Source organism: Styela clava, chromosome 8 (assembly GCF_964204865.1).
Source record: "Styela clava chromosome 8, kaStyClav1.hap1.2, whole genome shotgun sequence".
Classification (NCBI taxonomy): domain Eukaryota; kingdom Metazoa; phylum Chordata; class Ascidiacea; order Stolidobranchia; family Styelidae; genus Styela; species Styela clava.
Window position 1 is genome coordinate 15,975,986 of NC_135257.1, and position 13,111 is coordinate 15,989,096.

General features: G+C 34.1%; 1 protein-coding gene across 1 annotated transcript; it reads left to right on the forward strand.

Annotated features, from left to right (window-relative positions):
• The first annotated feature begins 782 nt into the window (after positions 1 to 782).
• LOC120346157 (ras-like protein family member 12) lies at positions 783 to 12,715 on the forward strand. Its single transcript, XM_039415824.2, has 5 exons — positions 783 to 942; positions 3,198 to 3,254; positions 4,633 to 4,715; positions 9,276 to 9,457; positions 9,960 to 12,715. Exons 1-5 carry the CDS (start codon positions 867 to 869, stop codon positions 10,714 to 10,716), a joined length of 1,155 nt encoding a protein of 384 aa, XP_039271758.1. The 5' UTR covers positions 783 to 866; the 3' UTR covers positions 10,717 to 12,715.
• The last annotated feature ends 396 nt before the right edge of the window (positions 12,716 to 13,111 follow it).

Genomic DNA, 13,111 nt, shown 5'->3' on the forward strand with positions numbered 1-13,111 from the left:
GATGGATTCCATATCGTCCTAATGACGAATCATTGCCTCGACTAATATTGATGAATTAATCAATTCCGTCGTATTCAATCTGAGTCAGATAATACTGTGTGGATAAAATACAAATTAAGCCCACTCGGCTACAGTTGCAACTGTAACTTTTGTAAATTAAATTAGCATGGCATTGTTATTTTTGTTGTGAATATATATTAGAGTGGAATGTCTGAAGCTTTTTCATTCTCTTTTTCACACCCTCTGCATTTAGAAAATGAGATAATAAATTACGGTAATGATAAAATGACGATAGAGATACAAGTAATTCTAGATAGAATTATAAGTCACCTCACGATTAAGGAATTTTTGTGTCTAGAAATTCAGTGAAACAGTGGCCGCAAAATGGCGTTTTTGTGTTTATCTGGAATATAATCCGAATTCGTGTTGGGAAACGCCATGACGGTTCTACGGTTCATTAGAAAACAAAGTAAACTAGTATTTCGTAGTCCAACGGCGCTCACCATGACTGTATAAGCGTGGAATACTAAATAACACGTATTGGCATATTTAGAAAATACCCAAGCTTGTTTCATTTAATAAATACGTAGTAATTAGTTATACTATTACAAATTACGTAGCCATGGTCGAGCGCAATACCCAATTACTTACTATACTGTATAATAATATATGGGCCATTTTCCATGCGTACGCAAGAACGTCGTCATTCGAGTACGTCCCTACGCTACGTCATGAGCGCAAAAAAACGAGAGAAGTAATTTTTAAGCGACTGCGATCTCAACTTTTGATTTTAATTCTAGTTTAGCATTGCCGAAGAGAGGTTGTGGTGATTGTATTGGAGATATATATACATCAAAGTGTACAACATGTGGTCGAACGAAAAATATTCTAGTATTTCTGCTACCGTAACTGTGTTTGGATGCTCAGGTGTGGGCAAGACAGGTAAGAAAAAAATGGTAAATTTATTCTAGAGTTTTTTAAGCGTCTTTTCGTATAGTCGATCCCAAGAATAACTTGAACAATTGAGCAGTTAGTTAGACTTTTCGAATTATCAAATCATGAAAATAGAAAGATTTTAGATTCGACAGTGGCGCACCTCAGTCTATATATACATGTTTAAAGAATGAAATATTACTGTGTTAGGATATGCTACAATACCATACGTACGACAGTAATCCATCGGAACATTGGTAATTTCCGTTGTTGTTATACTCGTTTCCAACCAAAAACGTGTTCTCTACCACTGTTGGCAATTTTATTATTTACCATAAATTTTGTCGACCCATATTAAGAAAATATTTCTTAATGCCTAAAAATTTGCTGAGTAGTTAAATATAATTTGTAGAAGGCGTGCCTGAAAATTACATGAAATGGTACAAGATAAAGGGCGAGTTTGAATCGGACAAATGTCGCCATTTCCATATATATTAATGAGTCGCGTATGGCCATATAGAAACCACATATGGTTGACACTTTAGAAAAATTCCTAAATTTGCAAATGTGACAATTCCAAACAGAATTTTTAAGGGTTTTCTATTTCAAATATGAAGCAAATATTGAAAAAGTATGAACAAAAACGGATATTTTATCTATCTTTCTGTGACTGTGATTTCAAACAATCTGTGAAATGGTAACTCTGAAAAATGCGATTTTTTTTGCAAATGACAGTGAATTAAGTGAAAATTTACATGAATTTTTAGGAGAAATCGCTCGTTAATTAAGCAAGGTCACGCGCACTCATTTTGATATAAAGGAAATTTACTTTGTTTCGCATTCTTTAAAATAATGCAATTTCTTAGAGTCTTAGACCATCGATACATCCTGTTAACTAAAGTTCATGCATTGTGCAATCAATATTATTCCTGTCCAACTAGAGCTAGAGATGAATGTTATTTTCACGGCATGCTATATGAAACACTGCTGTGTATGTACAATCTGTTAAGTGTAGACTGAAAAAAATTGTTGCTAAACATGACCAAATAGGCCACTTACGCACGAGTATTATTATTCATGTTCTATTAATCACAATATTCGATAGTCCCGGTCCCGTAGTATGTGTACTAGGTCAGGGTTAGGCCATAATTTTATTCCAATATTCCTTATTTTAGTTCTAATACGAGTTCGGGGACTGTCTGTGTTAGCCAAGTGAATATCCCCTTGTCCAAAGGTTTCAGTCTCTTTACACAACTTGATGTAAAGTAGGCGAACAAATTAGTTATCTCCATATTGATACACTCACTTCTGGAGCGCACAATATTCACTCTTTATTCTAATACTCTCTTCAAGAGTCTGATAATTCGGTTTCCCAAAGTCCTTATGCAATAAATCCGGAAATAACAGATAAGGATTATTTGTATTTTTACGTAACGTGTAATTACCGCTTGTTTTTGTAAACATTGAGATAATAATTACCCGGTATTATATTGATTGGAAATAATTTTGAAAATTGATTTTCAATCGTTCCTACCAGCTGTTTCTTCGACAGACAACACCAAATGTTTTTTTTTTATAAATTTCGAAAAACTTTGCTATTAGTATATATTAGCGTATTTCACTGTTTGATTTGAAATGTTTAGGGTTGGAATATTAGGTGTTAAAATTTCAATCAATTTTCAATTTGTTTTGGACGATATTTTATAACTTTTTTTTTTAAATCGAAAGCTGAGATTTTTTATATAATTGTTGTTTACCTTCATTTTTTCCAGGAAAATGTTTACCATAGCCCGACCGATTTGAGATAAAACCGTTCAATTTTAAGTTGAAAATATTTTTGCAATTTAATTTATAATTGTTAAATTTCATTATTCGTTTAACGACAGACTAAATTTAGATTTATTGTGTTTGTGCGCTAATTGTCGGGTACGTCTACTTAAACCGTATTATTTACTTTCCTGAGAAGAACCTAGCCTTTATTTAATTGCTCTGTAACGATACTACTAAACAAAAACATTAATTCTATACAATTTGATAGTATATAAACAAACTTAAGCGTTGGAATTAACATTATGTGGAATTGAGCTCGGATAACTCATTGATCGTTCCTTTTTGCGCGCAACATTTTTGATGTAAACTCAACAGTTTCTCAAAAACACCGCATTTTTCAGATTTGCAAGTTAATTTTACCATCTTTTTAACAGTACTATTCACCTTATCATGGCATTTGACACGTCCAATAAATTTTTGTTCTTTGTTTGCAGCTCTGGTTGTCCGATATTTGACCAAGAGATATATAGGAGATTACATTAGCGGGACAGGTATAATAATTTATATGTCTTATCTCTTACTTTATTGCCTCAATAAAAATTAAATCATTTCGAGAAAAGTAAACACAAATGAATTAAATTCGTAAACAAGCATGTTGTACTGAGCTGCATTCGGATAAGGCGCAAATTCCATGCTCCCAGATTATGAATGGTCACACAACGCTATTTCAAGCATTTTGAAATGAGACTATGTAGATCAGGCGTCTCGCCATCAAAATTTATTCCAATGGTATGACTTTGGTTCTCAAAGACACTCGGGCCTAATTTAAAAAATTGTTTATTTGCGCTGCTCTCACGATTTTGACAACATTGCCAAATTTTATCCAATTATCATCTCAACTTTTGGGGCAATTATAAAATAATACCGTCGAAACGGGTAAAAAGGTGAACAATGCGCAACAATTTAAAATACTTGGAGTAGAGACTGCTAATTTTAACAGGTCATTATTTTTAACGAATAATTACTTTGATTTAAACAATCTCCTAAACATTTTATAATTGTTTTATAACTTTATAACTTAATAGTTTGGTAAATAATAGAAAAACATGCTGAAAAAAATCTAAAAATTTGTTGACTACTCGAAACGTGCTGAGTATTTTATGAACGTATACGTGCAATTCGGTAAATTATTACCGAAAAATAGATGTAATATTCTTAAAATTCTCAACCCCTTCAGTATTAAACCATATTCCTAAGCAGTTTTGAAGTTTCTTCGTTTCCTTTAATTTTTTCGTTTTGCCCAACGCTGTTTTGCAATTAAACCGCATTGTTTTTCAACTTGTTTTCAATCGTTTTGCATGAACGTAACCGCTAATTTCATATTAATTACTTCACCGTGTTTTGTATTGTTGCCCAAATTAAAAATCAGGCGCCAAAGCGGTTGATGATCGGCTGACAAATAATTCGAGGTTATGTAATTTCGCGGTAACTTGCGGTATTTTAGGGATAACAATCCATTTTAAACCGCTTTTGCGTGAACTTGGCGCTTCATAGTAAGGCGTCCAAAAACGAATCCTGCGTGACTTATTATTCCTGAAATTTTAAAATTATCTTATATCGCAAACCAATTTTCACGTCGTTCGCATAATTCTGTGGTCATTTTACCGTTAATCCGAAATTCACCCGTGGCTACTTATAGTTATCGATAATTTGTCGCTAGAAGCGGCCTTCCAACCGTCTGCTGTTCAGAAAAGCAAGCCGTAATTTTTCTTATAATAACATAATTGTATCAAGTTTTGTAAAATGATATTCGGTAAAATGATCAATGAAACAGCATCAAAACTTTTATATCCGATAACGCAATTTTCTAACGGATTTTTTTTTGTTTTGACCTTTACTCTGAAATTGAAACAAAATTTATCTTTTCAGACATCACTTACAAATGTGAACTAAATTTCATGAGACGACAGGTCGAAGTTCAGATTGTTGATACAAGTGGGATAACCAGCAAGGTAAGGATTCATTTTCACTCTTAATCTTAAGGATACGGGATGTTACCCTGCGCACCGACTTCCTTGTTTACTTCCGTGTCTAATCAGCGACTGTGACGTAAATGTTTTTTGCCGCGCTCATATATTTTTCGCCTGGACAGATTATAAGTATAGTGGTAAACATTAACTCGTTCTTGTGGTGGCCAAGGGCTAGGGAAACATCCCTAAACTTGCGCAATTCATATCCATAAGACCTACGTAAGATACATAGCATATCAAAAATATTATTTTCGGGTTGTATATTGTTTTATATTGTTTCGTACTGTAAATGCGTAGCGCTATACAGAATCCCTATTTTTATTTTCACTTTCTTCTAAATTTGATATTTCAGATGTGCTTGGCTGATAATCAATATACATGTTGTATAACTTCGAGTTGTGTAATATTTGTGAACGATGAAATCATTCATACATCATCAGTGAAATATATGTGTTTATTTATATCAATCAATCAATGCTTTGAAGTAACTTGTACCTGACTCCTCATTATAAGTGATATATCGTCAGTACCGTAGCATCGCTAAACGCTGGGTATCAACATTTTTTCATACTGTTGTTCTTCATGTATCCGACATTTGAACACGTAAATTAGGCATAGCGTTGGTTGGATATATAAGCGCAATAAATATGTTGGAATAGGGGTTGGATATAGGGCCACGATCGCTACTTGAATCGCTTACGTTTTATTGGGGTGCTTTTCAGACATTGAATTTGATTAATAGAAAACCAAAATAAGATGCGTACTGTCCATCAAGTGCAATGATTTATGTAATGTTTGTTCTTTAAATGATTTTAAATCTGTCTAGCCTATATGGAGAATGGTGATATTAAAACACAATGAATCATAAATGAGTGGACATGCCTTTTTCTTCTCTTTCGTCAAAATTTACGATTGCGAGTGTCTTGTTCATTCATCTGTTACAAATGAAAATTAATGTGGCTTTTTGTGCGCTAATGCAGTTCCTGTATTTGTTTGCGGTCGATAATTGTAGTAAATATGCGTAAAGATCGCGAGCAAAAGCGTACAGACATCTGTGCAAACTGGACTTGAAATTCTAGATGACGCATAAGAATGTTTATCGACGAACGTAATATTTTCACAGAACGAAACATTGACGCGCTACAACAAATGTAATCATCTTTTGTAAATTTCTGATATTTTGCATCTCGACAAATACATTATGGACGTTAATGAATGATAAACAGAAAAGCGATATTTTCATAACAACAACAACAAGAAGAATTCGAACAACAACAACTATATCAACATAATATAAAAATGATCTATAGGTCCATTTCGTGTCCGAAAATTAACTTGTAACTTGAGGGTAACCTGACTTGTTATTCCCAGTAGGCAAACTTCCATTTATTTCCATATACTGTAAGTTTGAAGTGATTAGGTATGACTTGAAATTCCTTTAATTGTGAATTTTTCACTTCTAAAATTTCAAGTCAAATTGTAGAGCTTGTCAAGGCTTCGAATAAATTGGATTCCAAAGATCTTGCATTAACCGATAAACGTTGAGGTCAGGTGAGTTTGATTAAACCAAACCTGCAGTGTATGTAAGACCGTGGGAATTGAAAATCTCTTTTGTTACGAATGTATGCAATGTTGTTGACCTCTAAGCAACTTTAGTTTGTAAAAACCATTTTTTATTTTCATTTTAGCAATTACCTTATTGGACTAGTTTGTTTCGAAGTAAAAAGCAGAATTTATCTTCGGATAATGTTAAATCAAAGCTACGTAGTCTGAAATCAGGTTTAAAAATCGTGATTGCGTTACAGCATTACTGATTGTAGTGCACACAAGTAAGCGTATCTCAAATCGAAATTCGATTCCAATGTCTTCTTACAGCCTTTTGTTTGAATTTTCGTATCCGTAGGGTAAACTGGGTAAATAGGATAAAGAATGTGCTATTTACTAACATGTTGTGAAATCGTTCTCGCGTGAACCTAAATCTAAAAATTTGGTCAAAAACACGATCTAAATTCTGTAATGGAGTCTAAGCTCAGGAGAAATGGCGTACATGTGTTAGCACCCTTTGAGACCACACGGCTGGTGACGAGAGACAATAAATGATATACTTTTCATACATTTCATTGCAAAGATTGCTGCTTTGCGAGGAAACTGCATACATCGATGCTTTACAATACTTGGTATGCAATTGTTAGGAATAGGCGATTTTTTCAACAAAAAGCAGAGGATATGATAGCAATTAGAATCGGTTATTTTTCATAAAAAGCGCGAAAACATTCATATTGGTTGTTTCAGTCAAATTTAATAAGACCACAATAGTTATTAATTTTATTTTGTAATGTAGATCATTTTCTGAGTCATATTATATGCTATTAAACACTTGACTTTTGATTGACACGTGCTTTTAAACTTACAACCTTGATGTAATTTATTTATTGAACTAATATTAAATTTTAAGATTTTATCACAGTACATATTGTCAGTTCAGTAATCAAGGAAGTCAGCCACAATAGACCTTAATTTCTGTTAGCTAAATCAGTAAACGGGATATTAATATTTTTATTATATTATTTATTCTTAAATGAACACGAAAAAAATTTGTTTTCGAATTTTATCACTGACAAGCCTTCCGATAAGAAGCTTAAGTGGTCACTAGTTCTTGACAGCTCATGATAAAACCTCAATCTTATCACTTTTGTGATCGCGCACTCAACCAAGCATAAATCGTCGCGTCATTACTTTGAAACGTATTACAAGTTGCACCGTACGTTTTTGACGTTCAAGCAACTGTAATGCGACATCTAAGGTATTTCGATATATATGGAACGGTCGTTGCATAGTCTGTTATTGTAAAATACCTATAAGCCCTTACACAGCGGGATCAGGACCAAACTTTAAACGCTATTGATATTGAGATGGCGCGCACCACCTGGATATTCTCAATGTTTAGCCATTTATCATCTAAGCCGAGAAAAGTGCTCAATTGGATTGCGGGTGGAAAAAGTACCCATAATCCTCTGAAATTGATAGCAGTTTGTGATGTCATTTCTGTAACTGACAATATATTATGCAACCTCATGACGCATGGTTTGAGAAATAAGATGTTTATTGTAAAGTGAAAAAGATGTGTTTGTATATATTTTGCGTTTTCAGTGCCGATGTAACAAAAATTACGTCAAATGAGTGGTTACCTGTTATTTAAATTGAAAATATTTAGAATCGTGGTATTTTACGTCATCGTCAACTCACGGGCCCAGTTCATCTTCAATTAGAAATTTTATCGATGCTCGTAAACAGGCTAAAATATTAAGTTATTGGACTGAAATATGAAAAATATTTTTAGCCAATGTTGAATGACGATAATGGCATCTGGGTTTGAGGCGTTCCAGCGCATTGTTAATGGACCGTATATTCAAAACTTTGTATGTTGAATATTTTACTGAAGAACTCTTGAATATGTCAATTTAGATATGAACTTTATTTAGGTTTACGATTTTTTCACATATTTGCCCAAAATGAGAGCAGATGCGATTAAAATACCATGCCTAACAAGAAGCCAGAAATATGCCCAAACATAAAATAAACCAACCGATTAAAATCAATTTTTATCTTCACTACCGCGTGCCAACTATAACAAAATTGATCATGTTTAGAAGCAAATTTTGTTTGTTGATTTTAAAGTTAAGCCCAAACACGCGGCGGACGTAACTAATCTCAACCTTGACCCAACTTAGATGTTTGTAACGTGGGGCATGTTAGCTTGGACAAATTATTCAACAATATTATCATTGGTTGTTCCAAACGGCAGGTAATCGTGTTCGGCCATTACACCCATTTTTGGAAACCAAGTTTACCGAAATTACTCTCAATGATTTTTTGCAACCCTACTTTCATGTGATTGCGTGTTGACCTTGCACTGGGGGAAATAACTATTAAAATACACATAGCAAACTGTCTCCTATCTTCACCTTGAAGTTCATGTTCTAATGAGCTTTTCACCTCAAGTCAAAATACATTTTGGTGTAATTTCCATGATCTAATATAATTTCCTCCGAACTAACTCATCCATAATTAGCAAAGAATCCACTTTACGCCTGTTAAATTCTCGCTTATTTTTAATTTTGACAGATTAGTTGTGTTTTGGGTGTCAGGTAGAAATGACATACAGGTTTAGTAAAAGTACTGCAAGATGCGGTAATGATTATGACAACAAATACGGTAAAAATTAAATTCCAAACGTGGGGAGCACGGGGGTTAATCACTAAGGTATTAATTTTAAGAATAATCTCTTGAAGTACGCTGTTTAAATAATATTTCTTGATGGTGAGTCAGATGTTATATATACAAGATATATATTTTAAAAGCGAGATTGCAAGCGGCATAGTTGCCGCAGAATATCAGTCCGTGTCGATTACATTTCGCGCTTTTTTTTTTTTGAATATTTTGAAATTAACATTGAGTCAATAAAATTTTATGTCGCTTTCTCAGATGCATACCTTGAAATAAAATAACGGGCAATATTCATATCATATTTATTTATTGCAGGATCGAGTCATTGACGTTGCAAAAAATCAGAAGACGGATAAAGACGTCATAATGCTAGTATACAGTTTTGACGACAGATCATCGTTTGATTTTGTCGTCGATATATTGCCGCACCTATCAGAAGCTGCACCAAGAGCATCATTGTTAGTCGTCGGGAACAAATCAGATCTAGACGAATCATGGTGAGATAGCATTGTCACGAACTTTGTGTTTTGCATGAAGTTCTATGTTTCTTTTATGAAAAACTTGAGTACATCACTACAAAAATGTAGTAAGTTTTGAGCTCCAGTGCTTGCATCTGCTTGTCTTAGGAAGTCTGACTTTGTTAATACCAAACGTTACAGAATAAAATTCGTGAAATTGTTATGCAAGGTATTTATACCACCTTGCAGTCGATGTATACACAATCCACTAACACTTAGTCAGAATAAAGAAGCAGTAATCTCACGCTACTCAACCATATACGCAAAGCATTACGTGTTTGCATTATATTTGTATTTAATTCATTTCCAACAAATGTCGATATCTCGTAATATAATACAGAAAACAGCATATTGCTTTAAAAGTCAGTCAGCCCTCGGGCTATATTGGTATTTTTTGAAATTTGTGAAATACAGCTGTGCAGCTGATCCTGACATTGTTTACTTAATGATAACTTATTAATAAGTTGTGTTTCGTTGACAGCAATTCATACGGGACCAAAATGAAGCGATTGCAAAACCAGTTTTCGTTTACACACGTTACTGTATCAGCGAAATCATCATGTGGAGATGCAACTCGAGTATTTACGAAGTCAATTGGTCTTGTGATAAAACGTAGAATGATGGAAACAAGTGCTTCGTCAAACGATCTTACCGTTCGGGATGAAGACCGTCCACACGACTTTAAATTTCCTCTGGGATCACGTAGGTCCCGTTCGGGTGGCCCAGATGCAAAATTGCCCCGAAGAGCGACTGTTGGTAGTGGATTGGGTCTGCCTCCTACACCAGAGAGACGATTGTCTGACCGGTTACCTTCGGTTGATTTTACTATTGTCGAAGAAGACCTTGAATTGGATGGCAGACAAGACAATACATTCGCGGCAGCACTTGCCGACGAAGAATCGCTATCGCGCCCGCAACCAAAGTCCATATCATTCCGCAAGCGCAAGAAAATTCCACCTGCATCAATTGTCTTATATCCACCTAGTGGCGCAGAGGATGACAACAATAACGAAGTATTACACCTGAAAGACAGTTATAGAGGCCCGCCTCTTTCAGCTCCGTTACCCAGTAATCCTTTCCCGGTATTTCGTTTCCCTGAAGTATCTTGTGCTGCAGAATTCAGGTACGCTAGTTTACCAACGTCACCAAATAGTGTTTTGAAACGGAACAATAGCTTTTTAAATAAAGTAAAGAGTGCTCTTACGGCTGTTCCCCAGAGACTGAGAAGCCCTAAATGAGGCAGACGAATAAAAATGGAAATGTGCATTCGCCATTTTGTCCATTATACAGGCATTTATTGTGCAGTAAGTCGAAATCAACCAAGAGCAACGCGTTTACTACTAAATCGTATTCTGTATCGCTTTCCCGCGCAAGTATTGCTGTCGTGCGTTATCCCTCAACGCCCGCCTGTAAATATGTGGCCGTGATATTCAAATCAAAATAAAATAATAACTGGCTCAATCGACTACTGGAACTCGCCATTAAGCCTAAGCATGGACCATTCTTGTATGAACATTTGAATGCAAATATTTTTGTTGGTCATCGTTCATTACATTCACTCAATCAAATCTGAAATTTTTATCCATTTCTCATTTCAATCTTCATGTTGAACCGACCTTAGAATATCACAAAATATCACCAAATCCCAAAACAATTTATATTTCAACATTGAAACCACCAAATATGATTTATATGAAGGAAGTAGTATTGGCAAATTATGATAAATGGTTAAGCCCATCAAACTCATAGACTTGGATATATCATATAATCAACCTTTAATTGAAATATATATGATTTTGACGTTTGACGTCTATGATCACTCGAAAATGTACTTTTGAGTGAGTTTATACACCTGTGAGTAGGTTTTTGTGGGCATCGCCTTCAAATGAATGTTTATATAAAAAATAATACTTTATTTCGTACGTTGGCAGCCGTTTCGAGACAGACAGTTCAATGTTGTCCAAGAAAACTTGATGGCACAAGAAAAAAAATTTTTTTGTTATTTTTGGGGTGACCGCTCCTTTCCGCTATAATTTATAGTTAGGCAACGAAGCGCATTTCCACCACGCTATTAGGTTAAATTGACCTTGTCTGTAGATTTTTGAAAACCCCATAAGTGACAAATATCATATTCTTTAAATTCAATATACATTGGGCTGCATACGTCCAACTATAATGAATAAACGCAATGTTATTATTTGTTATAAACGTAGAATTTATGGTAACATTTACAAATTTCTCTACTGTACATATCCTCCTATTTGGAATGATCGATATAAAGTACTGGTAAATCAAGTGTAACATCACTTAATTCTCGGTAGCTTATAGTATTTGCTACTGTATACTCTTTATATTACTTCAGCTTAACCCTCAATCCTTTTAACTGGTTGGATTTGTTGGGCTAGCAGATAGTCACCCTGAACAAACTGTAGCCTGCAGAATAAAAGCCATGAATAAGAAGCTTCATTATGGGTTCGTGCATACGTGGCTCATTCTAGATTGATTGACATGGTCTGAGAAAAAAATGCGAATTCAATTATATATTTACCGACTTATAAGACAGCGGCAGTTTTGCAATTAAGCGAAGTTTCGAAAATTTTAAGTTATGTCTTTAAACGCTAAAGATATATGATAATTTGAAGCACATGTATATCGTAAAAACGAAACAATGTTTATTTGCTTTTTACAAGATGTGTATTTACTTTCAATAGATAAGCAATGTTCAAAGCATACGTTTGCTGCAATCCAAAACTTAGCCGTAAGCTGTTTTGGGGTGATTTTGTCTTGCTTTCGAATTGAGAAAACAATACTTTTAGTAAATTGTAGAATCTTATATGGGAAACTTGTAACACTTTCAAAATATTAAAACGTCATTTAGTTGATTGTTTGGGTGCTTCAAGCTGATGTATAATTCTATTTCAAAATAATCCGCTCGAATTTATCTTTCAAATCGCACCATTTTATATCAGATTGAAATTTTCTACGTATTCAAAAGATATATTTACTTGTGGTTTTCTATTTTGAGTTTCAAACCTGGAATTTACTGCCTGAACTCAAAACGATGTTTTAGATTTTGATATCATGCTTTTAAATTGTATTAAATTATATACTTTTTCCATTTTATTTTTAATATTATCTTCTGTATATTGTACATTTGCACTGTTACTTATTGATTTTTTGTTTACTATTTTCTTTACTATGAAATGAATAGCTATAAATAAAAAAAAATGCAAATTGATCGAATTATTGTGGTATTCGAAGTGTGTACAGGAACTAAAAGCCGAGTTGGATAAGCAATGTTTTCGATGTAATCTGATGAGAAAAATCGATGATAATATGATGGACCACTTTTTGTGCGCTTACCAATCAAAGTTAGATGTTGCTAAAAGCAACCGGTTACTATTGTCGATTCCCGTCTATATATTATAAATATATGGAAGAAAAGGAATCTTATAGCAATAGATAGGAAAAATGGTTCTATTAAAAAAGCGAGTCCAGTTTGGATTTGGCGACTTCGCGTAGTCGTAATGATCTAGTCCTAGTTGTTAAAGGTTTAGACTTATAACTATCTTGGCGTCGGAGATTACACATCTCAGTCCCTGCTACCGACTTCACTCAGGGTGTAATAAATCT